The following is a 27,989-nucleotide window of genomic DNA, read 5'->3' on the forward strand; positions in this document are numbered from 1 at the left end:
TTATGCTGTCCTTTTAAATTTTAATAAAATAGATTAATTTCATATTACATAGAGAGCAAGTCCATCCACTCATCCGTGATAAAATTTTAGAAATATTTTTTATAAAATGTTTAGTATTTGATTGGAAATGAATCCAGTATAACATGACTTCTACAGATACAGCATTTCCATCCTCACTCCCATTCCTATTGAGAAATTTTAAAAATACAGAAAAGTACAAAAAATAAGACAAGATATCCATATACCACAATCCAGAATCGATCAGAATCTTCTTATATTTACTTGAAGTCCTTTTAAAGAGAAGTGGATGTTTATATAAAAAGCTCAAGTCTCCTTTAACCCATACCCACCCCACCTCCCACACTCATTACTTTCCCTTCTCCACTCTTCACAGGTGACCATTATCGAGAGTTTGGTCTGTATCCTTCCAACCCATTTCAACATGTACATACATATATGCATCCATTACCAACAGACAGTACTGAGTATTGTGAGGGAACTTTTCATTCAAATTTACAAAGTCACTGTACTACCTGCATCCTTCTGCAACTTGATCCCCCCTCAACACTTCTGGGATCTTTCTGTGAATACATGTGGATTTCATTGGTTGCATGTTACAGATATATAGTATTACGTAAGAATTTCCCATAGAGTTCCTGATGGGCATTCTCAGTTGTTTCTAATTTTTGGCTACTACAAGTCAAGCCACAGTAAATATTCTAGTACACATTTCCTGAGCATTCATAGTCACAAGTAGAACTGCTAAGTATTTCTGAAGTTGTCAAAAGGAATGTTTCCCTGTTCCCAAGGTCATATTGCATGTAGTATACAGCTTTTCATATTTCTGTTTTTAATCTCTGGATTTACTTTTGCATGTATAGTTCATGGTCTATTTTTCTCCCTTGGAGAACAAATTATCTCCACTTAAAAAAATAGTTCCATTATTTCCTCACTTCCTGATGCTGCTTATATCATATTCCAAATTCTAATAAATGCATAGGTCTTTTTCTGAAATCTCTTCTGCTCTGTTCATTTAATACCACAGGAGTCTTAATATTATTTGTAGATGACCATGTCATCTATTTTTGTCTGTTCCTTTCCAATATTTACAACTTTTTTGTTACTGGCAAATATCTCCAGATCCGTGGTGGCAGCAATAAAAAAGACATCCATTTTCTGTTCCCATTTCTCGTGAAACTGTGCCTAAACTTTCAGCATGATCACTGCTGCAAGTGTCTTTGCTGGACATAGGCTTTTTATCATATGCATGTCTTTCTCTGCAGTACAAATTTTCTGGTGTCCCTTAAGTTTTTAGAACTTTAGTTAAAGTTGACCTCATTCGTGGTGCTTTGCTTCAGATGGATTATTTCTGATGCATGATGAGGTGCCCATTTCTAATGAAAGCTTTCCCACTTTCAAAGTATCCATAGGGTTTTTAGTGAGTATGAATTTTCTGGTGTCTAATGTGGTGTGACTTCTGGCTGAAAGCTTTCCCACATTCGCTGCACTGATAAGGCTTCTTACCTGTGTGTATTCTCAAGTGCAGAGCAAGGGTTGAGAACTGAGAGAAAGCTTTCCCACATTCATTACAACCATAGGGCTTCTCACCTGTATGGCTTCTCACATGCACAGTGAGAGATGAGCTCTGAGAGAAGGCCTTTCCACACACATTGCATTCATAAGGTTTATCACCCGAATGGATTCTCACATGTACGATAAGTGATGTTCGCTGAGAGAAGGCTTTTCCACATTCGTTACATTCATAGGGTTTCTCTCCAGTGTGAATGTTCTGATGTTTTATGAGGTACTTCTTCTGGCCAAAGGCTGTTCCACATTCACTACATTTAAAAGGCTTCTCTCCAATATGGATTTTCTCATGCTCAGTAAGGTTGGATTTGCCACTAAAGGTTTTTCCACATTCCTTACATACAAAGGGCTTCTCTCCCGTGTGAGTTCTCTGGTGTCTGATGAGGTTTGACTTCTGAATGAAAGCTTTCCCGCAATCTTTACACTCAAAAGGTTTTTCTCCAGTGTGAATTTTCTGGTGCGTAAGGAGGTTTTCCTTCTGGCTAAAGGATTTCCCACATTCATTACATTCAAAAAGCTTCTCACCAGTGTGGGTGTTCTGATGTTTAATGACATACTGCTTCTGGCTAAAGGCTTTGCCACACTCGTTACATTCAAAAGGTTTCTCTCTCGTATGAAAATGCTCATGCTCGGTGAGGTTTGACTTGTGGCTGAAGACTTTCCCACATACCTTACAGGCAAAGGGGTTTTCCCCACTGTAAATTCTCTGCTGGCTGAGCTGTGACATCTGAATGGAAGCTTGCCCACATTCACAAGGTTTCTCTCCAGTAGGAATTGTTTGATGAATGAGGATTTACTTTTGGCTTAAGAGATTTCCACATCTCTTATATTTATAAGGCTTCTCTGTGTATGACCACCCAAATGCATATCAAGGGATAAGGTTTGAGAGGAAGTTTTTAATCATACTCAGTACATTCAATGCTCTCCTGAAAAATTTTCTAATATTCAATGAAGTATTGCTACTTTCACCTTCACTGGTTTCTCACCGGCATGAATTTTCTGCTTCTCAATGAGATTTGTCATCTAGCTAAGGGCTTGTCAATACTCCTTAGAAGCACAGGGTTTCTCTTCAGCATGACTTCTACGTTCAATGAGACGTGACATCTGAGTAAAAGATGCCCCACGTTCAGAAAATTCATAGGGTTTCTCTCCAGTATGAACAGTCTAGTATCAGATGAGGTACAAACGTTTTAAACTAAAGGCATTTACACTGAAAGGGGGTTAATAGCATAAGAAGTAAGCTGTGGTAGAGAAGTTCCCAAATAATTCCCTTGATAATTCTTTCTTACACAACCTCCCTCATGACTTCAGTCCAGGTTGTGTTTCAAACTCCAAACTTCAAAAAGGGATGGCCTTCAAAGAAAGAAGGTCTGAGAGTAGAGGAAGTATTTTTCCTTCTTTTCCTCAGTCTTTACTGGAGATGGATCAACTTGCCTCCCAAGTTTTGGTGCCTCTTTATCTGCTCATCATTTTCTCAGGCTTCCTCTAAAATGGAGTACAAAGAACCATCACACAAAGGAGTTAATTCATAAAGTACCCAGAACTGTGGCTGGCACATGGTAAGCCCTTCATCTTACCTTTATGTTACCATCACTTTTATTTTTGAATTTTCCCATTACTAGCAATAAAATTTCAGATTGTGCTTTTCTGAGACGAACTCTGGTAGCCCATCTCCCAATATGAAAAGAATCTATATTAATGCCTCCAACTAAATTATCAGAAGGGAACCCTACTTGAGGTTACCTAGGCAGAAAATTAACATTCATGGATCCACAAAGCTTAGAGTACTCTTGAAAAATAATGTTTCCATTTCAGAATTTAGCAAGTGGTATAATAATGAAGAATTGCCAAATAGGAGAAAGAGATAAAGAGATGACTACATAAAAATTAGGAAGTCCACCTGGGATGCTAACAAAGAAAAGTAATTTTTTTTCTTTTTGAGACAGAGTTTTACTTGTTACCCAGGCTGGAGTGCAGTGCTGTGATCTCAGCTCACTGGAACCTCCATCTCCTGGGTTCAAGTGATTCTCCTGCCTCAGCCTCCTGAGTAGCTGGGATTACAGAGGTCTGCCATCACGCCCGGCTAAATAATGCTCATATTTCTAAGACAGAGAATAGATCAATCAACAAGTGCTTTTCTCCAAAACTCATTAAAATGGTAAGAAAGAGGAAAATGGTACAAACTGACAAGAAAAAGAAATACAGAGGAGATACTGGTATTCAACAGACATGAACACATTTTTCAATAATGGGAAGGATGGGGAAGATTTCCAATGCACAGCAGAGTTATGAGGAAACTCAAATAATGTAAATGTACTACAGAAGAGAATACCAGTGATTTGTGCCACAAAATTTCAGAAAGAGGCAGAAAATGAAGGGAATTAGGTTTCTCGAAAGGAATAAAGGATGGTGGCTGAAAAAAAGTGTGAGGAGCAGTTGAACACACAATGTGCAGTCATGAGAGCAAAGGACTGGCCCCACCTTCATGTGAAACGGAAGATTATCCTCTGAAGAAATTTCATCAGAGCTCAGGGGCATCCAGCAAATGAGGTGACAGGAATGAGCTGCTATACGGAAATCACGATTAAACCGACATACATGGTAAGACCTGCAGCGCCATTCTGCTGCTGAAGATAAAAGATGCTGGCAGCCAGGTATATATACCCATGGGCAGGATACTAGAGGATCTGTCTCTGCAGAAACTGAAAGGCCCACAATAAACCTCATTAGCAGCCTGGCCAACATGGCAAACTCCCATCTCTACTAAAAATACAAAAACTAGCCCAGCATGGTGGTGCGCGCCTGGAATCCCAGCTGCTTGGGAGGCAAAGGCATGAGAATCACTTGAACATGGGAGGCAGAGGTTGCAGTGACCTAAGATCATGTCACTGCACTCCAACTCCAGCCTGAGTGAAAAAGCAAGACTGTCGCAAAAACAAAACAAACAAAGCCTCATTAAGATGCCCCTCTCCAAGATGATAAGTATCAAAGTGTCACTTGTATTCATATCGCATTGGCTAAAACAAAAGACTTGGCTGTGGCTGAGTTCACTGGAGTCAGACAGTGTAATCCTTCTACAAGACGGAGACCAGTGGTTCACTAAGCATTTCACTTTTCAGCCACTGAAGCCTACCGGATATAAGCACCCAAGCACAAAAGAGCTTATGATTACCTCTTAGTGAGCTATTAACAAATATTCCACTAGCCCCACTAACATGAAAGACATCAAAATAAAGAGAAAAAACCTATGAGGAAATAAAGGCAAGGCCCAGCAAACAACACTACAACCAGTCAGGAATACGTAAAAGCTATTTTTTCAGTTAAACAGTAAGAGGGTTTTGTAAGCAAGAAATGGAAATAAAAGTTCCCTTAGAAATTAAGACTGTGAGAGAAGGGGAAAACAAAGATAAAGCAGTGCGTATCCACATTCAGCAGTAACAAGTCACCCTGTTCCAAAAGGCATGGCTGCCTCATCCTAGCAAACTCAGGCATGGCTAGGTGCTCACTTGGCTGATAAAATATGATCACAAGTGATGAGTGTCATTTCATGGTAGGATTTTCAATGACAAATTCAGAGGATACACCAAGGGAACATAAAAGCTGAGTAAAAGAAGTTGAAAAAAAAAAAAAAAGATAATTCATTAGAAGAAGTAGTCAAAGAACAAAAAAGTTGCCTCTACTCTAAGTCAAAGGGTCCACTTGAGTAAGAATAAACCCATAACTAGACACATTACTATGACATTTCAAAACACAAAATACAGAGTTTATAAATGTTTTCAGAAAGAAAGAACAAGGCTGGACATGGTGGCTCACACCTGTAATCCCAACCCTTTGGGAGGCCAAGGTGGGAGAACCACTTGAGCCCAGTAGTTCAAGACCAGGAAGGACAACATAGTGAGAAAGAAAAAAAAAAAAAAATGTAAAGAGTTTCTGAGACTAAAACATTTGAGAACAGCAGCTCAAAATATTCATTCAACAAATACTTGTCTTCTTACCACGTGCATGGCAGTTCTAGGCTCTAAAGATAAACAGTATTGAACAAAACTGACAACATATCCTGGTCTCATCAAGTTTACATTCTAGTTGACATGATACAAGAATAGAGATGGTTTGCTAAAAAGCAATCCAGGCACAGTGGCTCACGCCTGTAATCCCAGTCCTTTGGGAGCCCAAGGCAGGTAGATCATTTGAGGTTCGGAATTCAAGACCAGCCTAGCCAACATTGTGAATCCGTGCCTCCACTATAAATATGAAATTAGCCAGGGTTGGGTGCAGTGGCTCACACCTGTAATCCCAACACTTTGGGAGACTGATGTGGGCAGATCACCTGAGGTCAAAAGTTCGAGACCAGCCTGGCCAACACGGTGAAACCTCATCTCTACTAAAAATACAAAAATTAGCTGGGTGTGGTGTTGGGTGCTTATAATTCCAGCTACTTGGGAGGCTGAGGCAGGAGAATCGCTTGAACCCAGGAGGTAGAGATTGCAATGAGCTGAGATGGTCAACCGCCTCGGCCTTCCAAGGTGCTGGGATTACAGGCCTGGAATGCACTCTTAAAAGACTTCCTGACAGGCACAGTGGCTCATAATTTGTAATCATAGCAACGTGGGAGGCTGAAGCAGGAGAATCACTTGAGGCCATGAGTTTGTGACCAGCTTGGGCAATGTGGCAAGATCTTGTCTCAAAAAATAAAAAATTTTTTTAAGGAGGTCGCTAATTTTGTCTCTTAAAAATACAATCCGACTTTGGGAGGCCGAGGCGGGTGGATCACGAGGTCGAGAGATCGAGACCATCCTGGTCAACATGGTGAAACCCCGTCTCTACTAAAGGTGCAAAAAATTAGCTGGGCATGGTGGCGTGTGCCTGTAATCCCAGCTACTTAGGAGGCTGAGGCAGGAGAATTGCCTGAGCCCAGGAGGCGGAGGTTGCGGTGAGCCGAGATCGCGCCATTGCACTCCAGCCTGGGTAACAAGAGCGAAACTCCGTCTCAAAAAAAAAAAAAAAAAAAAAAAAAAAAAAAAATACAATCCGGCCGGGCGCGGTGGCTCAAGCCTGTAATCCCAGCACTTTGGGAGGCCGAGGCGGGTGGATCACGAGGTCGAGAGATCGAGACCATCCTGGTCAACATGGTGAAACCCCGTCTCTACTAAAAATACAAAAACTAGCTGGGCGTGGTGGCGCGTGCCTGTAATCCCAGCTACTTAGGAGGCTGAGGCAGGAGAATTGTCTAAGCCAAGGAGGCGGAGGTTGCGGTGAGCCGATATCGCGCCATTGCACTCCAGCCTGGGTAACAAGAGCGAAACTCCGTCTCAAAAAAAAAAAAAAAAAAAAAATACAATCCTGCCGGGCGCGGTGGCTCAAGCCTGTAATCCCAGCACTTTGGGAGGCCGAGGAGGGTGGATCACGAGGTCAAGAGATCGAGACCATCCTGGTCAACATGGTGAAACCCCGTCTCTACTAAAAATACAAAAAATTAGCTGGGCATGGTGGCACGTGCCTGTAATCCCAGCTACTCAGGAGGCTGAGGCAGGAGAATTGCCTGAACCCAGGAGGCGGAGGTTGCGGTGAGCCAAGATCGCGCCATTGCACTCCAGCCTGAGTAACAAGAGCGAAACTCCATCTCAAAAAAAAAAAAAAAAAAAAAAAAAAAATGCAATCCTCTGACCTTCTAATTATTATCAGACTCACTGTTTCTAAAATACGCTTTTCATATGAAATATTTTTAAACCCACATTTATACATAGCTAAGTCTTAACATCCTAACTATAACCTGAGATGCTGGGTTACATCAATGGCTCTACTCTTTTATTTGAATGGCTGACAATACTGTACACATTTTAAAAATACTAAGGGCAGTATCATGGAGGAAAAAACAGTGGAATTACGAAGGATGAAAGTTTAGATTTTACTTAAAAAAATTAGCTGGGTGTGTGGTATGTGCAATGCATGCCTGTGGTCCCAGCTGCTCAAGAGACTGAGGCAGGAGGATTGCTTGAGCCCAGGAGGTTGAGGCTTCCGTGGGCCACGTTCATTCCACTGCACTCCAGCCTGGGCGACACAGCGAGACTCTGTCTCAAAAAAAAAGGAATGTTTGTTTGTTTGTTTTGAGACAGTCTTGCTCTGTCACCCAGGCTGAAGTGCAGTGTGCAGTGGTGTGGTCTTGACTCACTGCAACCTCAGCCTCAAGGTTACAAGCGATTCTCCTGCCTCAGCCTCCCCTGTAGCTGGGATTACAGGCATGCGCCACCACACCTAATTTTTGTATTTTTAGTAGAGACCAGTTTCACCATGTTGGCCAGGCTGGACTCAAACTCTTGATCTCAGGTGATCTGTCCACCTGTGCTTTTCTTGGTAGAAAATACATAGTTAGGCAGGGCGCGGTGGCTCAAGCCTGTAATCCCAGCACTTTGGGAGGCCGAGGCAGGTGGATCACGAGGTCAAGAGATCAATACTATCCTGGTCAACATGGTGAAATACCGTCTCTACTAAAAATACAAAAAATTAGCTGGGCATGGTGGCGCGTGCCTGTAATCCCAGCTACTCAGGAGGCTGAGACAGGAGAATTGCCTGAACCAAGGAGGTGGAGGTTGCGGTGAGCCGAGATCACGCCATTGCAATCCAGCCTGGGTAACAAAAGCAAAACTCCTTCTCAAAAAAAAAAAAGTTAATTTTTTAGGGGTAGAGCATCATGATGTCTCAGCACACAAAATAAACACAGATACGGACATACAAAAACATAGCAAAATATTAATTATTGATTCTACATGGTGGAATACATACGAGATCGTTGTACTATTCTTTACTCTTTCGGCATTTATGTTTAAAATGTTAATATAAAAAAAATCAAATGGCTGTACATAGTGGCTCACACTTGTAATCCCAGCACTTTGAGGCCAAGAGTTCAAGACCAGCCTGGCCAACGAGGTAAAACCCCATCTCTACTGAAAATTCAAAAAATTAGCTGGGTGTGGTGGCATACACCTGTAGTCCCAGCTACTCAAGAGGCTGAGGCGGAGGTGGAGGTTATAATGAGCCCAGATCACGCCACTGCATTCCAGTTTGGGCAAAAGAGCAAGACTCTATTTCAAAAAATAAAAATAAAAATTTAAAAATTGAGAAAGAAGAACCGATCAATACATCCACAACAAAAATTCATAGATTATTTAACAGCACCTCATGCATTCTCACAGTACTCACCAGAAAAATAAAACAGGTTTTACTTTCCTTTCAACAGGTTTATAATGCAGACTGTAAACAGCACATCTAAAAACGTGTTTAAGATCTTATTTACTAAGGACTTGTAAATTCTTCCAGAAAACATGAAGTAATGGACAAGCAGAGGAAGATGAAAAAAGGCAGAAGTAACAGGCACATTTTAATTAAAATTAAATTCAAGTTTAAGTAAGTATTACTTACATATGTAGAACATTTCATAATCGAAGGCCAAGATTTAAAAAATTTTATAAAGAGAAAGAAATATGTTCATATTCATAGCCACATTTTTTTTTCTGTTGCCCAGGCTGGAGTCCAGTGGCAAGATCTTGGCTCACTGCAACCTCCGCCTTCCAGGTTCAAGCAATTCTCCAGTTTCAGCCTCCGAGTAGCTGGGACTACAGGTGTGTGCTTCCACACCCAGCTAATTTTTGTATTTTTAGTAGACAGGGTTTCACCACGTTGGCCAGGCTAGTCTCAAACTCTTGACCTCAGGTGATCCACCTGCCTTGGCCTCACAAAGTGCTGGGATTACAACCATGAGCCACCAAGCCGAGCCATTTTCTTTTTTTAAAGATACGGGGTCTCACCATGTTGCCCAGGCTGGTCTTGAACTCCTGAGCTCAAGCAATCTGCCCACCTCGGCCTCCCAAAATGCTGGTATTACAGACGTGAGCCACCATACCCGGCCCTCTAACTACTTTTTATGTCTGTGAAAGAGAAAAGAAATATTAAGAGTAGGAAGTAGTTCTAATTCTAATGTCATATGAGAAAGGATGTGAGTGGACAGCTGCCATCACTCTTCTAAGAAAGATCCCTTTTTTATCTATTTATTTATTTGTTTGTTTGTAAAAACAGAGGTAGGTTCTCAGGCTAATTAAAATTTATTTTTGGAGAGACAGGGTCTTACTATGTTGCCCAGGCTGGTCTCAAGCAATCCTCCCGAAGTGCTCCGAATACAGGCATGAGCCACTAAACATGCCTACTACGACCCCTTATGCATGGTGCTCTCCAAAAGCACAGGCACAGCTTCGGGGCCTGATTACCGCTCCTTGTATGCATTCATGGAATCCAGGAATGTTATACTGGTTGAAGGCAACTTGACGGACCGATTGGCATCCGTGAATAGTAGGGAATGTAGGGCTTAGCAAGGAAAGAGACACCAACCTCATATAAAGCAGCCTGTCAGTAAAGCAGGACAGATGAGGGACAATTTTCCTTCTTTTTTTTTTTTTTGTATTTTTTTTTTTTTTTTAGTAGAGATGGGGTTTCACCATGTTGAACAGGATGGTCTTGATCTTTTGACCTCGTGATCCACCCGCCTCAGCCTCCCAAAGTGCTGGGATTACAGGCGTGAGCCACCGCGCCTGGCTCTTTTTTTTTTTTGGAGACGGAGTTTCGCTCTTCTTACCCAGGCTGGAGTGCAATGGCGCGATCTCGGCTCACCGCAACCTCTGCGTCCTGGGTTCAAGCAATTCTCCTGTCTCAGCCTCCTGAGTAGCTGGGATTACAGGCACACACCACCATGCCCAGCTAATTTTTTGTATTTTTAGTAGAGACGGGGTTTCACCTTGTTGACCAGGATGGTCTCGATCTCTCGACCTTGTGATCCACCCGCCTCGGCCTCCCAAAGTGCTGGGATTACAGGCTTGAGCCACCGCGCCCAGCCTTTTTTTTAAAAAAAAAAAAAAAAAATCATGCCTCTGAGACAAGTTCGAGAGGGCACAATGTTCTATCTCCCTAAATTCCTGACTTCTATATCCAACTGGCAACTTGAATACTCATTTATATGATCAAAAGACATGTCATAAACAAGTCCAAAACAAAACTCCTGATCTGGCTGGGCGCGGTGGCTCACATCTGTCATCCCAGCACGTGGGAGGCCGAGGTTGCTGGATCACCTGAGGTCAGGAGTTTGAGACCAGCCTGACCAACATGGAGAAATCCCATCTCTACTAAAAATACAAAAAAAAAAAAAATTAGCCATGCATTGTAGCGCATGCCTGTAATTCCAGCTACTAGGGAGGCTGAGGCAGGAGAATTGCTTGAACCTGGGAGGCGGAAGTTGCTGTTAGCTGAGATTGGGCCATTGCACTCCAGCCTGGGCAATGAGAGTGGGTGGGAAAAAAAAAGAAAACTCATGATCTGTCTCAAAAATTTCTACAGACTTCCTGTCTCAGTAAATGACAATCCATTTTCTTGCAGTTTTTCAAATCAAAATGTTGGACTCTTTTTTCTCATACCCCACATACAATCTGTCAGCTATTCCTCTAAATTATTTTTTAAAATCCAACTACCTGTCACTAAACTACCATCACTTTCTCATTCAGATTACTCAATGGCCTCCAATTAACCTTCCAGCCTTGGGCCCCTACATACTTTATGTAGCAGACCTGATTTATTCCTTTCAAAATGTAATTCTCATTTTATTCCTCTGCTCAAAGCCCTCTGATAGGCTGGAGCAGTGGTAATCAGCACTTCGGGAGGCCAAGGCAGGTGGATCACTTGAGGCCAGGAGTTCAAGACCAGCCTAGCCAACATGGTGAAACCTCATTTCTACTAAAAATAGAAAAATTAGCTGGACGTAGTGGCAGCTGCCTATAATCCCAGCTACTTGGGAGGCCGAGGCAGAAGAATCTCTTGAATCCAGGAGGTGGAGGGTGCAATGAGCTGAGATCATGACACTGTACTCCAGCCTAGGGTGAGGGAAGGAAGGGGGGAGAGAGGGAAGGAGGTAAGAAAGGGAGGGAGCGGGCCGGGCGCGGTGGCTCAAGCCTGTAATCCCAGCACTTTGGGAGGCCGAGGCGGGTGGATCACGAGGTCGAGAGATCGAGACCATCCTGGTCAACATGGTGAAACCCCGTCTCTACTAAAAATACCAAAAATTAGCTGGGCATGGTGGCACGTGCCTGTAATTCCAGCTACTCAGGAGGCTGAGGCAGGAGAATTGCCTGAACCCAGGAGGCGGAGGTTGCGGTGAGCCGAGATCGCACCATTGCACTCCAGCCTGGGTAACAAGAGGGAAACTCCGTCTCAAAAAAAAAAAAGAAAGGGAGGGAGGGAGGGAGGAGGAGAATGGGGGAGGGGGGTGGGGAAGAGAAAAGCAAAGCAAAGTCCTCTGTTGGGTCTCCCAAATCACTCAGAATAAATGCAGAAGCCTGTGATTTGACCTGTTAGGTAACCACTAACAGGTCCCCAACCACTGCTACTCTTATTCCGTCTTGCCCACTCTCTTCCAGCCCGCTGACCCAATCACTATTCTCTGAGCAGGACAGCAAGCTCCTCCGGCCTTCAGGCTTTTAACACTTTTGGTCCTTCTAGCTAAATGATCTTCCACCCAATACCACACACCCATTCTCACACTCTTCAGATCTTTTTTCAAATGGCACTCAGTGAGGCCTTTCCCCACCAAGCTGATTTAAAATAACCCCAACTGGTCCTCTGCCAGCCTTCCTTGCTTTACTCTTTTCCACAGCACTTATCACTATCTGATGGTATAGATTTTTTAAGCATTTACTCATGGTCTGTCTCCACCAATTACAACATAGGCCCTAGGAGGAAGACATTTTTTGACTGTTTTGATAGCTGACATTTCTCTAGCATCTGAAATAGTACCTACTAGACAGCAAGAAATAAATACTTGAAGAATGTGAATATATCACATTGGTGAAACGTAAATTGGTTTACTTCTTTTGAGAGCAATGTGCTTATCTCGATCAAATTTATAAACTAACTTTGACCCAGCATTCCATTTAAAAGTAAGTACTGTGTAGTTATATCTGCATATTTCTGCAAAGCAATATAAACAAGTACACATACTTGTGTCTTCAACAGCAGAAGCCGGGAAACAACCTTAAATGCCCATTAGTAGGCGACAGGTTAAATAAATTAGGTGTCAGCCAGGCACAGTGGCTCATGCTTGTAATCTCATCACTTTAGGAGTCTGAGGCAGGCAGATCACTTGAGGCCAGGAGGTGGAGACCAGCCTGGCCAACATGGCAAAACCCCATCTCTACAAAATACACAAAAATTAGAGAGGTGTGGTGGCACATGCCTGTAATCCCAGCTACTCAGGAGCCTGAGGCACGAGAATCACTTGAGCCCAGAAGTGCAGGCTGCAGTGAGCCAAGACCATGCCACTGCACTGCGCCTGGGTGACAGAGTAAAACTGTCTCAAAAAAAATGAAAAACAAATTATGTGCTCACAGAGAATTCTAAGAAAAAATCTTATGTACATAATGGAATATGTAATATGCCACCATTTATATGAAAAGGAAAAATGAGGGATTATATATATACATATTTGCAGCATAGACACATAGTATGTATTGGCTTACTCCTAGGCTACCTTAAGAAGGATATATGTGACACTCTTAAACGTGAACATAACTTTGCAAGAAACTGCAAGACTAAAAGTCAAAGTTAAGAGGAGATATTTTTCGGGAGTTGTGAGGCAGGAGGATCATTTCAAGACAGGAAGCTGAGGCCGCAGTGAGCCATAATTGTGCCATACATATATATCCCCACACATAAAAGTAGCAGAGGGAAAAACTGATTTCTAAGTCAACAACTTATGACAGGTACATGGGGGCTGAAGGAATGGAGGCAGAGGAGTCCATGGATCTACAATGGCAGAGGTGAGTGAGAAGAAAACGGGAAGTGTGAGAACAGGCATAAAATATAATTCGGAGGCATTCAGCCACTAAAAGGATGAAAGTAGTAACAAAAAGGAACCTAAATATTAGACAATATGTAAAGTCTTACAAAGTCTAAAGGACAATGCATAAGGACAGGAAACGGGGCGCGGGTGAAGGACAGGAAATGGGGTGCGGGTGGAGAACAGCCACCACAGTGGCAAAAGCAGGAAGGCCGACGTCAGAACAGCAACAGGAGGGGGGCCTGTCCCCTCTAGAATCTGAGGAAAGAGGAAGAATAATGAAACGCACAAAAGTGATGGCTGGAAACGTCATTCAGACATCTCAAAAACTCACACCAGGCAATACTCCATGTCTAGGGCCTGTAAGAAAACATCCTTAGAAGTACTCAGAGGTGCCGGGCGCGGTGGCTCAAGCCTGTAATCCCAGCACTTTGGGAGGCCGAGGCGGGTGGATCACAAGGTCAAGAGATCGAGACCATCCTGGTCAACACGGTGAAACCCCGTCTCTACTAAAAATACAAAAAAAAGTAGCTGGGCATGGTGGCGCGTGCCTGTAATCCAAGCTACTCAGGAGGCTGAGGCAGGAGAATTGCCTGAACCCAGAAGGCGGAGGTTGCGGTGAGCCGAGATCGCGCCATTGCACTCCAGCCTGGGTAACAAGAGCGAAACTCCGTCTCAAAAAAAAAAAAAAAAAAAAAAAAAGAAGTACTCAGAGGTATCAATGCTGACTGAAAACTGTGGCCGGCCTGCCTGTCATTCACTCACCTGCATAGATCCTTCCCACTTCTTTCTCTCCCATACAGTATGTCTTCTTGCTTCAGCAGAGGATCATATAACCTGCTATTGGGGAAATGACACAGCATTACAATGTTAATGCGAGCCAAAGTACCATCCTAGAACTCAGGCTGGTGCCTCCTGGCCTTCTGAAGTGTGAGGGTGCAATTTCCAAGGAAGCACAGAAAAAAGCAATGACCTTCTGCCTTAGCAACTAAAGCACACACAATCGTGTGGGCAAAGGGACTAGGGTCATTTGAATCCTAAACTTCAAAACCATGCTCATTAAACCACTTAAAAGTCTACACACATCCAGAAATGGGAAAAAGAGAGAATTAACTTTCAGAATTTTACTTATACAGGAGAGCTGTTCACACCTGTGTGATTGCTGTTTTTCTCTAGCACCACACTCCCACGCAGGTTCCTGAGAGGATTTTAACTACAGCCCTTACTTGTGGATGAATTCAATAGTTGTGTATTTAACAACATGTTCCTATCAGAACTAAAGCACATGGGCACGATATGTAGGAGGTTGTTCTGACACTATTCAACAATACAAATGCAAACATTTTCCTCCTGGAGTCCTAGTATTTATCTTCTTTGCATTATTCTGAGTGAAACCATTTAATTTTTTTTTTTTAGATGGGAGTTTTGCTCTTGTTGCCCAGGCTGGAATGCAATGGTGCTATCTCAGCTCACTACAACCTCCGCCTCCCAAGTTCAAGCAATTCTCCCTCAGCCTCCCAAGTAGCTGGGATTACAGGCATGTGCCCACCATACCCAGCTAATTTTGTATTTTTAGCAGAGTTGGGGTTTTTCCATGTTGGTCAGGCTGGTCTCAAACTCCCGACCTCCGGTGATCCACCCACCTTGGCCTCCCCAAGTGCTAGGATTACAGGCATGAGCCATGGCGCCTGGCCCCTCAAAGTATTTCTAATCAATAGCAAACATTATTGGGATGATTGACCAAATCTGAATATGGACTTTGGATTAAATAATACTAATGTATCAATGTTAAACTTCCTGATTTCATTGCTGTGCTGTAGTTACGAAAGAGAATGTTTTAGTTCTTGGAAAATTCACGCTGAAGTATTTATAGATAAAGGAAGCATGTTCGCAACTAGTTTCAAATAATTCAGGAAAAAAATATACACATTTGGAGAAAGAGTGAAGAAAAAATAAAACAAAAAACCAAAATGTAAATGATTGGTGAATTTGGGTAAAGGATATGAGACTTCTCTGTACTATTCCAACTCTTCCATAAAGTTGAAATCATATAAAAAAGCATAATCACAAAACAGTTAAGTTTCTATTACACATATATCCCCCCTCATCCACTATGTAAGTTGAAAAAGCTTGATAACCAATTCCTGATGGGGTGTGTCAGAGACAAGGTTCAGGGCATGATTTAAACTGAAACATACATGACAGAAACATGAGAAGGTGAGTTGGCTGGAAGCAACTTGCAGGAGGGAGATCAAGTTTGAGATTCTGTACATTCAGGGTGTAGGTTTCTGAACATGTGCAGGCAGACAGATCCATTAGGCAGTTGGATATGCAGATGCGGAGCTCAGAATAGGGCTAGAACAGAAATGAGAACTTGCCAGTTGTCAGACTGTTGCTGCTGCTGAAGACACAGGGAGAATGTTACTGTAGGCTGGGCGCAGTGGCTCATGCCAGTAATCCCAGCACTTCAGGAATCAGATCGCTTGCTTGAGCTCAGAAGTTCAAGACCAGCCTGGGCAACATAGCGAGACTTTGTCTCTACAAAAAATACAAAAATTAGCAGGGTATGGTAGTGTATGTCTGTAGTCCCAGCTACCTGAAAGGCTGAGACAGGAGACTTACTTGAGCCTGAGAGGTGGAGGTTGCAGTGAGTTATGATGATGCCACTGCCCTCCAGCCCAGATGACAAAGCAAGACCCTGTCTCAAAAAATAAAAAATACTGGAATGTAGGATTTGCAGAAAAAGAAAATTAAAAAATAGTGAAAATTTTTTTAAAAAGTAAAAAATAAAAATAATCCCAAAGCAGGGGCCAGGCTTGGTGGCTCATACCTATAATCCCACCACTTTCAGAGGCTGAGGTGGGCAGATTGAGCCCAGGAGTTCAAGACCAGCCTACACAACAAAGTGAGACCTCATCACTACAAAAAAAATACAGAAAACTAGCCAGGTGTGGTGGCTAGCACCTGTAGCCACAGCTAATTGCGAGGCTGAGACAAAAGGACTGCTTGAGTCTGGGAGGCTAAAGTTGCAGTCAGCCGGGGGAAAAAAAAAAGGAATCACAAAGCAGATGAAAACTGAAACATAACAAAATCAACTTATGATACAAACATTTTAAAAAGCAAGCAAAGTTATGAGTAGATCACAAAAAATAAACAGAGGAAACGAGTAAAGAAACAGTCACCCAAAAGAAGGCAATGGACAGAAAACAGAATAGAAATGGACATCTTATTTTTGTCCCATTTGATTTTTTAAGGATGCAGTAACAAAATTTTGAGGGATTTTTGTTTCCTCAATTAATAGCTTTTCCCTGGTTGTTGCACCTGGGCTATAGCAGTGTCTTCAGTCTTTCTGCTCACACCCCCAGAGACCCAGGCAGCATGAGTAATCTGTATTCATATAATCATAATCTATATCTGACCACAAAAGCTACCATCTTATCTAACGTAAAAACATTGAAAAGCAAATCATAATAAAAATAATAGAAAAGCCGGGCGCGGTGGCTCAAGCCTGTAATCCCAGCACTTTGGGAGGCTGAGGCGGGTGGATCACGAGGTCGAGAGATCGAGACCATCCTGGTCAACATGGTGAAACCCCGTCTCTACTAAAAATACAAAAAAATTAGCTGGGCATGGTGGCACGTGCCTGTAATCCCAGCTACTCAGGAGGCTGAGGCAGGAGAATTGCCTGAACCCAGGAGGCGGAGGTTGCGGTGAGCCGAGATCGCGCCATTGCACTCCAGCCTGGGTAACAAGAGCGAAACTCCGTCTCAAAAAAAAAAAAAAAAAATAGAAAAACATTGAAGGCGTTTCTATTAGATTCTAAACAAACAAGAATGCCCACTGCCTCAATTACATAATCAAATGACAAATAACTAATAAAGCAGGGAATGATATTAATATGTAGAAATCAATAGTTTCATATATACCAACAATGGCTACATTCAAAATAGCAACATGAAACAAAGTATCTAGAAATAAACTTAGTCAAACATGTTGAAGGAGGGCACAGTGGCTCACACATGTAATCCTAGCACTTTGGGAGGTCGAGGCAGGCAGATCACGAGGTCAGGAGTTCAAGACCAGCCTGGCCAATATAGTGAAACCCCCGTCTCTACTAAAAATACAAAAATTAGCTGGGTGTGTTACCATGCACCTGTCCTAACTACTTGGGAAGCTGAGGCAGAAGAATCACTTGAACCCGGGAGGCAGAGGTTGCAGTGAACTGAGATCATGCCACTATACTTTAGAGACTTTGTCTCAAAAAAAAGGGGAAGCGTTTAAACCTGAGTGAAAAAGATTTTAAAATACCCCAGAGGACCCAAAAGGAAATCAGTATACCTAACACATACATGAACAGGAATATTTAATGTTCCTATCCCCAAGTTATTTTATAAATTTAATGCAATCCTAGTAAAAATAACGAATAACAAGTTCTTTCTTCTCCCCCTCTGGAACGAGACAAGCGAATCCTAAAATTTACAAAGAAAAAGAAGCAAGAATAGCCAGGAAACTCTGAAAAGGATGAGCAATTAGGAGACTAGCCATACCACAAAGTAAAACACAATGATAAAGCCTTAATAGTAAAAAGATAAATATTGGTACATGAATGCAGACTGGAAGATGGATGAAAATATGAAGTCCAGAAACAGACCAAATATATGTGAGAATTTAGTATATAATCAAATGGCATCTTAAAAATAGTAAACCTAAGACCCTTTATTTTTTCTAATTTTTTTTTTTTCCTGAAACAGAGTCCAGCTCTGTTGCCCAGGCTGGAGTACAGAGGCGCAATCTTGGCTCAAAGCAACCTGCACCCTCCCAAGTTCAAGTGATTCTCTTGTCTCAGCCTTCCATGTAGCTAGAATTACAGACATGTGCCACCATGCCCAGCTAATTTTTTGTATTTTTAGCAGAGATGAGGTTTCACCTTATTGGCCAGGCTGCTCTCCAACTCCTGACCTCAAGTGATCCACCCACCTTGGCCTCCCAAAGTGCTGGGATTACAGGCGTGAGCCACCACAGCGTGCCAGGTTAGACCTTTCAATAAATGATGTCAAAGAACTGGGTAGCCAATTGGAAAAAGGTAAAGCTGGATGCATATCTGATAGCATATACCAAGATAAAATCTAAATGGATAATAAATTAAAATGAAAACAAAACCTTATAAAAACTATAACTCTGTCTTAGAAGGCTAAGGTAGGAGGATCATTTGAGCCCAGGAGTTTGAGATCAGCCTAGGCAACAGAGGGAGATCTCAACTCTACAAAAATATTTTTTAAAATTAGCCAGGATATGGAGCCTGCGGTCAGCTGTGATCATGCCAGTGCACTCCAGCCTGGGTGGCCGATTAAGATCCCAACTCTAAAACAAACAACAAAAAACTATAACCTTGTAAGTTAAGAATTTGAACATATGGGTTAAACTTAAGAGTGGAAAAGCCTTTCAGACTATAACCATAAATTAAAAGATGTATAAATCTAACTGCATAATTTATTTGTATTAAATATAACTAGATTAATTTTTGGGGGGGGGATGGAGTCTCGCTCTGTCACACAGGCTGGAGTGCAGTGGTGTGATCTTGTGCATGACAGTGCCTGGCTTATCTTTTTGTATTTTTAGCAGAGACAGGGTTTCACATGTTGGCCAGGCTGGTCTTGAACTCCTGACCTCAAGTGATCTGCCCGCCTCAGCCTCCCAAAGTGCTGGGATTACAGGCATGAGCCACTGCACCCAGCCAAATTTTTTTTTAAAAAGAAAAAGAAGGCCGGGCGCGGTGGCTCAAGCCTGTAATCCCAGCACTTTGGGAGGCCGAGGCGGGTGGATCACGAGGTTGAGAGATCGAGACCATCCTGGTCAACATGGTGAAACCCCGTCTCTACTAAAAGTGCAAAAAATTAGCTGGGTATGGTGGCACGTGCCTGTAATCCCAGCTACTCAGGAGGCTGAGGCAGGAGAATTGCCTGAGCCCAGGAGGCAGAGGTTGCGGTGAGCCGAGATCGCGCCATTGCACTCCAGCCTGGGTAACAAGGGCGAAACTCCGTCTCAAAAAAAAAAACAAACAAAAAACCTCTTTGCTGTGGTGTGGGGATGTCTCTGTGCTCACCAACCACAGGGGGCTCATTCTAAGCACAACTATGTAAAAAAATAACAATACCAAATTAAAACAAATAAATCCTCTTGATTCTGCAAGATAAAAAAAAAACCACTGTCAAAATGCAAACAAAAACCTTAAAAAAAAAAACAACCCACCCACTCATTTCATTTAGGGCTAACCTTTGTAATGTATAAACAGCTCCTCAAAGGAAAAGACACGGCATAGGAAAATCGTGAAAAGGATACGAATAGACAGTTCTTAGATTAATACCTATGGGCCTTTAACATATGAAAAGGCATTCTCTCTCATTCATAGAAGGGATGTAAATGAAACCTACACTGAAGTGCCGATTGTCACTTATGCCCCCAGTGAAATAGCAAAATTCAACACTACACTCATGGTGAGCTTGAGAAGAAGGTGCTCTTGCACATGACTCATGGGAGTGTAAGTAGTTACCCACTGGGCAGTGCCACTTGTATTAATAGTGATCTAGTTTACAGCTACTCCTGTGCCAGTACAAAATGGCGCACATAAAAAAATTATTCATTACTGCCTCGTTAGCAACAGCAGAAGACTGGCAACACTCCAAATGCTCAACAACAGGATTAACTGAATCAACTATGATGCATCCAAACAATGAACATCTTATTTATACAGCAGCTAAAAAAAATTTTTTTTTTTTAAAGATTATGATTAAGAAGGGACATCTCAGCTGGGCGCAGTGGCTCATGCATATAATCCCAATGCTTTGGGAAGCCAAGGGAGAAGGACTGCTTGAGCTCAGGAGTTTGAAACCAGCCTGGGAAACACTTCAGTGAGACCTCATCTCTACAACAAGTAAATAAGCCAGGCATGGTGAAGTGTGCCTACGGTCCAGCTACACAGGAGGCTGAGGCAGGAGGATCACTTCAGCCCAGGAGTTGGGAGGCTGCAGTATGTCATGTTCACACCACTGCACACCAGCTTAGGTGACAGTGCGAGGCTATTTAAAAAAAAAAAAAGAAGAAGAAGAAGAAGGGCCAGGTCTAGGACATATTGTTAACAAGGGAAGTGAGGAAAAAAAAAAAAAAAATGAAGAAAAAAAAAAGGAGGAAAAAAAAACAAGGGAAGTAAGATACAAAGAGGTATATATGGCATACCATCTGGGGAAATAGGCGTGAAGAGAAATAATATACTAGTGACTCAACAAAAAACCCACTTGTAGGATAAACCAGAAACAATCAAACAAAAAAGACATGTTTACATAAGACAAAGAAGAATGTGACTGGGGGAAGGGAGCAGAATGAACTATCTCTGTGAGATGTATCTTTGTTGACTCATAGAAATATATTACCTACTTCAATAGTACTTAAATCCATTTTTAAAAAAGCAGTCCCTTAACTTGAAAACAACAAATGAACCCAACTGTATGTTGACTCCGTAACATAATTCCTCAGAAAAAGGATTTCAAATGACTTTAGAACAGAGTTCTTTAACTACACATGTTTAGACGGATGCATTTTAAAAACTGGGCTCAGTGGTTGATGCCTGAAATCCCCGCACTTTGGGAGGCCAAGACTAGTGGATCACTGGAGGTCAGGAGTTCGAGACCAGCCTGGCCAACATGAAGAAACTCTTGAGTCTACCAAAAATACAAAGTTAGTTGGATGTGGTGGTAGGCACTATAATCCCAGCTACTTGGGAGACTGAGGCAGGAGAATCACTTGAACCAGGGAGGCAGATGTTGCAGTGAGCCAAGATCGTGTCAGTGCATGAACCACTGAACTCTTTCATGCCATTGTGCAAAAGTGTAAGACTCTGTCTCAGAAAAAAAGCATTTTAAGAACAAAAATAGCTACATACATTAAAGAAAGAATTTTTGGCTGAGCACGGTGGCTCACATCTGTAATCCTAGCACTTTGGGAGGCCAAGGTGGGTGGATTACCTGAGGTCAGGAGTTCAAGACCAGCCTGGCCACCATGGAGAAACCCCATCTTAAAAAATAAATAAATAAATAATTTTTTAACATGATACAGTAAGTTTATGGTTACTACTACTAACAGCATTGTTATTGAAACCATTTACTTTCTTTATGTTATTTTTTTGGAGACAGAGTTTCCCTCTTGTTGCCCAGGCTGGAATGCAATGGGGGGACCCGGGGGACCTCTGCAACCTCCGCCTCCAGGGTTCAAGTGATTCTCCTGCCTCAGCTTCCCGAATAGCTAGGATTACAGGCATGAGCCACCACGTCCAGCTAACTGTGTATTTTTAGTACAGACGGGGTTTTCTCCATGTTGGTCAGGCTGGTCTCAAACTCCTAACCTCAGGTGATCTGTCCACCTTGGCCTCCCAAAGTGCTGGGATTACAGGAATGAGCCACTGCTCCTGGCCTGAAACCATTTTCTTTATATTGCAGGATAAAACAAAGAAAATAAGTACTTATATAACTGTTTCAAAATTTTTACTATAAAATACAACTAGGAGCTAAGAAATTAGGCAAAAATACAATACCATTTAAACTGAATTAGAAGTATAATACGGACTCGTGATTTTTTTTTTTTTTTTTTTTGAGACGGAGTTTCGCTCTTGTTACCCAGGCTGGAGTGCAATGGCACCATCTCGGCTCACCGCAACCTCCGCCTCCTGGGTTCAGGCAATTCTCCTGCCTCAGCCTCCTGAGCAGCTGGGATTACAGGCACACACCACCATGCCCAGCTGATTTTTTGTATTTTTAGTAGAGACGGGGTTTCACCATGTCGACCAGGATGGTCTCGAACTCTCGACCTCGTGATCCACCCGCCTCGGCCTCCCAAAGTGCTGGGATTACAGGCTTGAGCCACCGTGCCCGGCGGACTCGTGATTTTTAAAAATACACTTAAAATATATTTTTTAAATGCTCTAGCATTTAAAATGTCCTTAAAACAATGTTACCCCTGGGCAATGGGCACACCCTCAATCTTGTCTCTAATACCTTTCTCCAATAAAAGGAACCAGAGCTCCTTGGAGAAATGGCCAATTCCAGGTCTCGGAGGAAGGTACAAGTAAGCCTGCAGTGCAGGGAAACTTTCCAAGATAAATGATGTCAGTCAAAATGAGACAAGAATGACCTGAAGAAGCGTCCACTGGCCTCAAAAAGCGCAGCTGATTCTAGAACACACTAAACATACACAACTTTAGGATGAGGTTTAAAAAAGAAAAAGCAGGCCGGGCGCAGTGGCTCACGCCTGTAATCCCAGCACTTTGGGAGGCTGAGGCGGGTGGATCATGAGGTCAAGAGATCGAGACCATCCTGGTCAACATGGTGAAACCCCATCTCTACTAAAAATACTAAAAAAAATTAGCTGGGCATGGTGGCGCGTGCCTGTAATCCCAGCTACTCAGGAGGCTGAGGCAGGAGAATTGCCTGAACCCAGGAGGCGGAGGTTGCGGTGAGCCGAGATCGCGCCATTGCACTCCAGCCTGGGTAACAAGAGTAAAAGTCCATCTCAAAAAAAAAAAAAAAGAAAAAAAAGAAAAAGCCACGGGGGAAAAAAGATCCAATTAGATCTAACAATCACATAAATGCGGCCAGGCACAGTGGGGTTCAGGCCTGTAATTCCAGCACTTTGGGAGGCGGGAGGATCACAAGGTAAGGAGTTTGACACCAGCTTGACCAACATGGTAAAACCCTGTCACTACTAAAAATACAGAAAGAAAGAAAGAAAAAAATTAGCTGGATGTGGTGGCACACCTATAATCCCAGCTACTCAGGAGGCTGAGGCAGGAGAATCTTTGGAACCTGGGAGGCAGAGGGTGCAGTGAGCCAAGATCCCGCCACTCCAGCCTGGGTGACAGAGCAAAACTTCGTCTCAAAAAAAATGAATAAATTTTGTTAAAAATAATCATATAAATGCAAAAGGAATAAAAAGACAAGAGAAATTAAGTTAAGACAGCATTTCCAGGAATAGTTTCTGGTTTGTTCCCAGAAGTTTCTCGTAACATACAAAATACTGTATTTTTATACCAAAAAAACAAAACAACAAAACAAAACAAAACAAAACAGAAAATCCTTTACAAGCCCTGTAGAAATTTACTCCTTCAGTCAAGAATTACTTATTTTTATGCCAAAAAAACAAAACAAAACAGAAAATCCTTTACAAGCCCTGTAGAAATTTACTCCTTCAGTCAAGAATTACTTATTGGTGTTAAAACCATCCACTAAATGACTGATGAGGAATGAACAAAGTAAATAACATTTTGGTCAAAGAGAAGTAACAATCACCAGCCATATGGTATATCTTTCCTAATGGTATGCAATTTGAAGTATGTAAGATCATGTTTGATGTATTCTGGACAAACATGAACCACAATTAGAATTAATAAAAAAAAAAAATCATTAGAGATTCTGAATCAGAACCATGTGAAAGTAATCACAGAACAAATCTCCCATAACTTCCAGTCTGAACAAAATAGCTAAGACCCCATCTCTACAAATTTTTTTTTTTTTTTTTTTTTTTTTTGGGACGGAGTTTCGCTCTCGTTACCCAGGCTGGAGTGCAATGGCGCGATCTCGGCTCACCGCAGCCTCCGCCTCCTGGGTTCAGGCAATTCTCCTGCCTCAGCCTCCTGAGTAGCTGGGATTACAGGCACACGCCACCATGCCCAGCTAATTTTTTTTAGTATTTTTAGTAGAGACGGGGGTTTCACTATGTTGACCAGGATGGTCTCGATCTCTTGACCTCGTGATCCACCCGCCTCGGCCTCCCAAAGTGCTGGGATTACAGGCTTGAGCCACCGCGCCCGGCCCAAAATTTTTTAAAAAAATTAGCAGGCCATGGTGGCACACAACTGTAGTCCAACCATCGGGGTGAGTGGGTAGGGCTGAGGTGGGAGGATCACTTGAGCCCAGGAGGTGGAGGCTGCAGTGAGCTGTGATCGCACCATTTCATCCAGCCTGAGCCACAGAGTGAGACCCCATCTCAAAAAAACAACAACAACAACAACAAAAAACCCTAACTTCCTCATTCTAATTTAAAAAGTCAACATCCACAGAAAATTTTAAGTAAAAAAATTAAATATAGAAATATTGAGGCTGGGCGTAGTGGCTCACGCCTGTAATCCAAGCACTTTGGAGGCCAAGGCAGGTGGATCACCTGAGGTCGGGAGTTCAAGACCAGCCTGACCAACATGGTGAAACCCTGTCTTTAAAAAAAAAAAAATACGCCGGGCACGGTGGCTCACACCTATAATCCCAGCACTTTGGGAGGCCGAGGCGGGTGGATCACGAGGTCAAGAGATCGAGACCATCCTGGTCAACATAGTGAAACCCCGTCTCTACTAAAAATACAAAAAATTAGCTGGGCATGGTGGCACGCGCCTGTAGTCCCCGCTACTCGGGAGGCTGAGGCAGGAGAATTGCTTGAACCCAGGAGGCAGAGGTTGCGGTGAGCCGAGATCGCGCCATTACACTCCAGCCTGGGTAACAAGAACGAAACTCTGTCTCAAAAAAATAAATAAATAAATAAAATAAAATATAGAAATATTAATTAAGAAAAGTACATCTAAGGCCGGGCGCGGTGGCTCAAGCCTGTAATCCCAGCACTTTGGGAGGCCGAGGCGGGTGGATCACAAGGTCAAGAGATCGAGACCATCCTGGTCAACATGGTGAAACCCCGTCTCTACTAAAAATACAAAAAAAAAAATTAGCTGGGCATGGTGGCGCGTGCCTGTAATCCCAGCTACTCGGGAGGCTGAGGCAGGAGAATTGCCTGAACCCAGGAGGTGGAGGTTGCGGTGAGCTGAGATCGCACCATTGCACTCCAGCCTGGGTAACAAGAGCAAAAACTCCGTCTCAAAAAAAAAAAAAAAAAAAGAAAAGTACATCTACATATCTCGTTCTTTCAGAAATTCCTACCAGACACAGTACTAATGTCTGGGCTATAATTATTTTCTGAGGAAGCATTTTTTTGCAGATAGTAATAAAAAGTACTAGTATTTAACATTTATGAAGTACTTACTACACACTGGGCACTATTCTTACAACTTTACATGTATTAACTTCTGGAGCTGCACAACCACCATTTGAATCAAATGTTGCTATTATCTCTATACTATGAAATGAGAAACCTGAGGCACAAGTTTAAGTTCCTGCCTGAGATCCCCAAGGTACAAAGTGACAAAGAGTTAAAACAGGAAGTCTGGCTCCTTAGCCTATGTCTTCCTTAAAAAGAAAACAAAAAAAAATTAGCTCACGCCTGTAATCCTAGCACTTTGGGAGATCCGAGGTGGGCGGATCACGTGAGGTCAGGAGTTTGAGACCAGACGGATCAACATGATGAAACCCCATCTCCATTAAAAATACAAAAATAGGCCGGAAGTGGAGACACGCGCCTATAATCCTCCCACCTCAGCATCCCAAGCAGCTGGGACTACAGGAGATGTCACTATGTCGCCCAAGCTGGTCTCTTAACTCCTGGACTCCAGCCATCTTCCTGCCTTGGCCTCCTAAAGTGCTGGGATTACAGATGTGAGCCACCAAGCACGGCCTGAGGCTTTATATTTTAAAATGTGTTAGGTTCCCACCTCCCCACACTTCAATGGCTTTTCTTTTTCAGTTTGTTACTGGCTCTTGTGGCTTGCCTGTTTTTCCACATTAAGTCTAGAATCGCTTCCCCTAGTTCCAAAGGAGAAAAACTTTTCCATACTTTTGTTAGGATCACATTCTTATTATTTGAGACGGAGTCTCTCTCTTGCCCAGGCTGGAGTGCAGGGGCACAATTTTGGCTCACTGCAACCTCCGTCTCCTAGGTTCAAGCAATTTTCCTGCCTCAGCCTCCGCAGTAGCTGAGATTACAGGCGCCTGCCACCACATCCGGCTAATTTTTTTTTTTAAAGTAGAGCCGGTGTTTCACCATGTTGGCTGGGCTAGTCTGGAACTCCCGACCTCAGGTGATCCGCCCATCTCAGCCTTCCAAAGTGCTAGGATTACAGGCATAAGCCACCTCACCAGGCCAAGATCACATTAAACTAATACATTTACTTAAGTTTGCGCACACTTCTTAATGTCACATGGTATATTTATTTGTTTACATTTGTGTGCCCCTTAGTATTTTAAAGTTCTTTCTTAATAGTTTTGGACCTTTCTTAAGTTTATTCTACAATACTTTATCATATTTTTACTGCTACTGTAAATATTAGTTTTTTTCAATTATGTATTCTAACTGATATTTGTAAATTAGAAAGCTATTTATTTGTAGATACTAATTTGGTACCCAATTACTTAAACTTTTTATAATTTAAAACTATATCAAAGACGACGGTGGGTGATTTCCTTAGAAAAGGCATCTCTGCAGAAGGAAGTAGTTTTCTCTATTACTCCACAAAATCCATACAACCTGAGGACGCCTCGACTCATTAAGTAATTAAGACACCTAGGATTTAATCCAGACTCATAAACACTGCAACAATTAAGTTTTCTTCAAAAAAATGAGGATAACTGTGCCTAATATAAAAACCTTTGACTCCCTCATCCTGGGCTGCGTTACATGGCATTGCTTCTCAAAATGTACAATGCTATTTAGTCTAGGGCTTTGCTTAACAGCCTTTAATTAAAGTACCTCAAAGATTTGGGGATCTGAACAGTCTAAAGCAGGCACCCCGAAACAACAGTTCCTTTGAAACACTCTCGTTAAAAAAAAAAAAAAAAGTCACAGTGATTTGCATTCCACTCCAATTAAAAAGAAATGCTTTTAAATAAAAACTCGTTTTAAAATTATTCACCACTTAGCTTTTCCACCCCTTCAATTTTCAAGTAAAACAGATGCTCTAGGAAGATGGCACCGTTATAATTATCAGCACTTTCGACAAGGGAAGTGCAGCTCAAACGTACCTCAATGTTGGTCTCCTACATCTCCCTCTTAGGCATAATCACACACAATCCCGCACCCAGTTTCACATTCACTCAACAATCCCAAACATCGGGTCAAACTTTGCGGTCAAACTCAGGGTCACACTCGCTCAAACCTGTCTCAGAGGCCCCCACCTCCGCCCCGCACGTAGGCCGGAATCTCTCAGACCCACTCCCTGCCCTCCCGCCGCGCCCCTAATGATCAGGAATCCTCCCCTTTAACCTCCCCGGTCCGACCGACCCGAGACGCCCAGATCCCACCTCCTACTTTCGCGCCACGTGGACCCAGGGGCCGTACTGACCCGCGGACAAAGACCAAAATGTCCACTCGGTGCGCTGCGCTTGCGCACTCCGAGGGCGAGGAAATACTCCCAGAAGTCTCCGCGACGCCGCCCGCCTCGGTCACCGCGGCCAGGCCCAGGCTGGTACCGGATTACCTTCTATCACCAGCAACGCCGCTTCCTAGGCTTTGGACTACATTTCCCTTGAGGCTTTGCTGGTCGGCTCTCCGTCTCCTCCCTTCCCCCAAACTTGGCCGCCTCCTCCTGTGACGATGGGGCTCTTGAGGTAAGTAG

At 42.8% G+C, this 27,989-nt stretch overlaps 2 protein-coding genes across 7 annotated transcripts in view; one reads left to right on the plus strand and one right to left on the minus strand.

Annotated features, from left to right (window-relative positions):
- Positions 1–27,941, minus strand: ZNF146 (zinc finger protein 146). Of its 6 annotated transcripts, none has more exons than XM_010347978.3 (3): positions 27,852–27,941; positions 14,222–14,296; positions 1–3,072 (listed from the first exon to the last, which is right to left on the minus strand). In XM_010347978.3, the coding sequence occupies exon 3, from the start codon at positions 2,312–2,314 to the stop codon at positions 1,436–1,438; it is 879 nt and encodes a 292-aa protein (XP_010346280.1). In that variant the 5' UTR covers positions 2,315–3,072; positions 14,222–14,296; positions 27,852–27,941; the 3' UTR covers positions 1–1,435. The 6 variants fall into 6 exon arrangements, with proteins under 6 accessions (XP_010346280.1, XP_010346279.1, XP_010346277.1 ...); XM_010347977.3 differs by lacking the exon at positions 27,852–27,941 and adding an exon at positions 27,717–27,792; XM_010347975.3 differs by lacking the exon at positions 27,852–27,941 and adding an exon at positions 27,676–27,777.
- Positions 27,880–27,989, plus strand: part of ZNF565 (zinc finger protein 565) — a 33,485-nt gene continuing 33,375 nt past the window's right edge. The window contains exon 1 of the mRNA XM_074386508.1: positions 27,880–27,981. The gene's annotated coding sequence lies outside the window, so the exon portion shown is untranslated. The remainder of the gene's footprint in view (positions 27,982–27,989) is intronic.

This window comes from Saimiri boliviensis, chromosome 14 (genome assembly GCF_048565385.1).
Source record: "Saimiri boliviensis isolate mSaiBol1 chromosome 14, mSaiBol1.pri, whole genome shotgun sequence".
In the NCBI taxonomy this organism is placed as follows: Eukaryota; Metazoa; Chordata; class Mammalia; order Primates; family Cebidae; genus Saimiri; species Saimiri boliviensis.

Excerpts from the sequence above, each read along its gene's own strand:
- ZNF146 (XM_010347978.3), bottom strand. The coding sequence starts at position 2,314 with ATGTCACAGCTCAGCCAGCAGAGAATTTACAGTGGGGAAAACCCCTTT.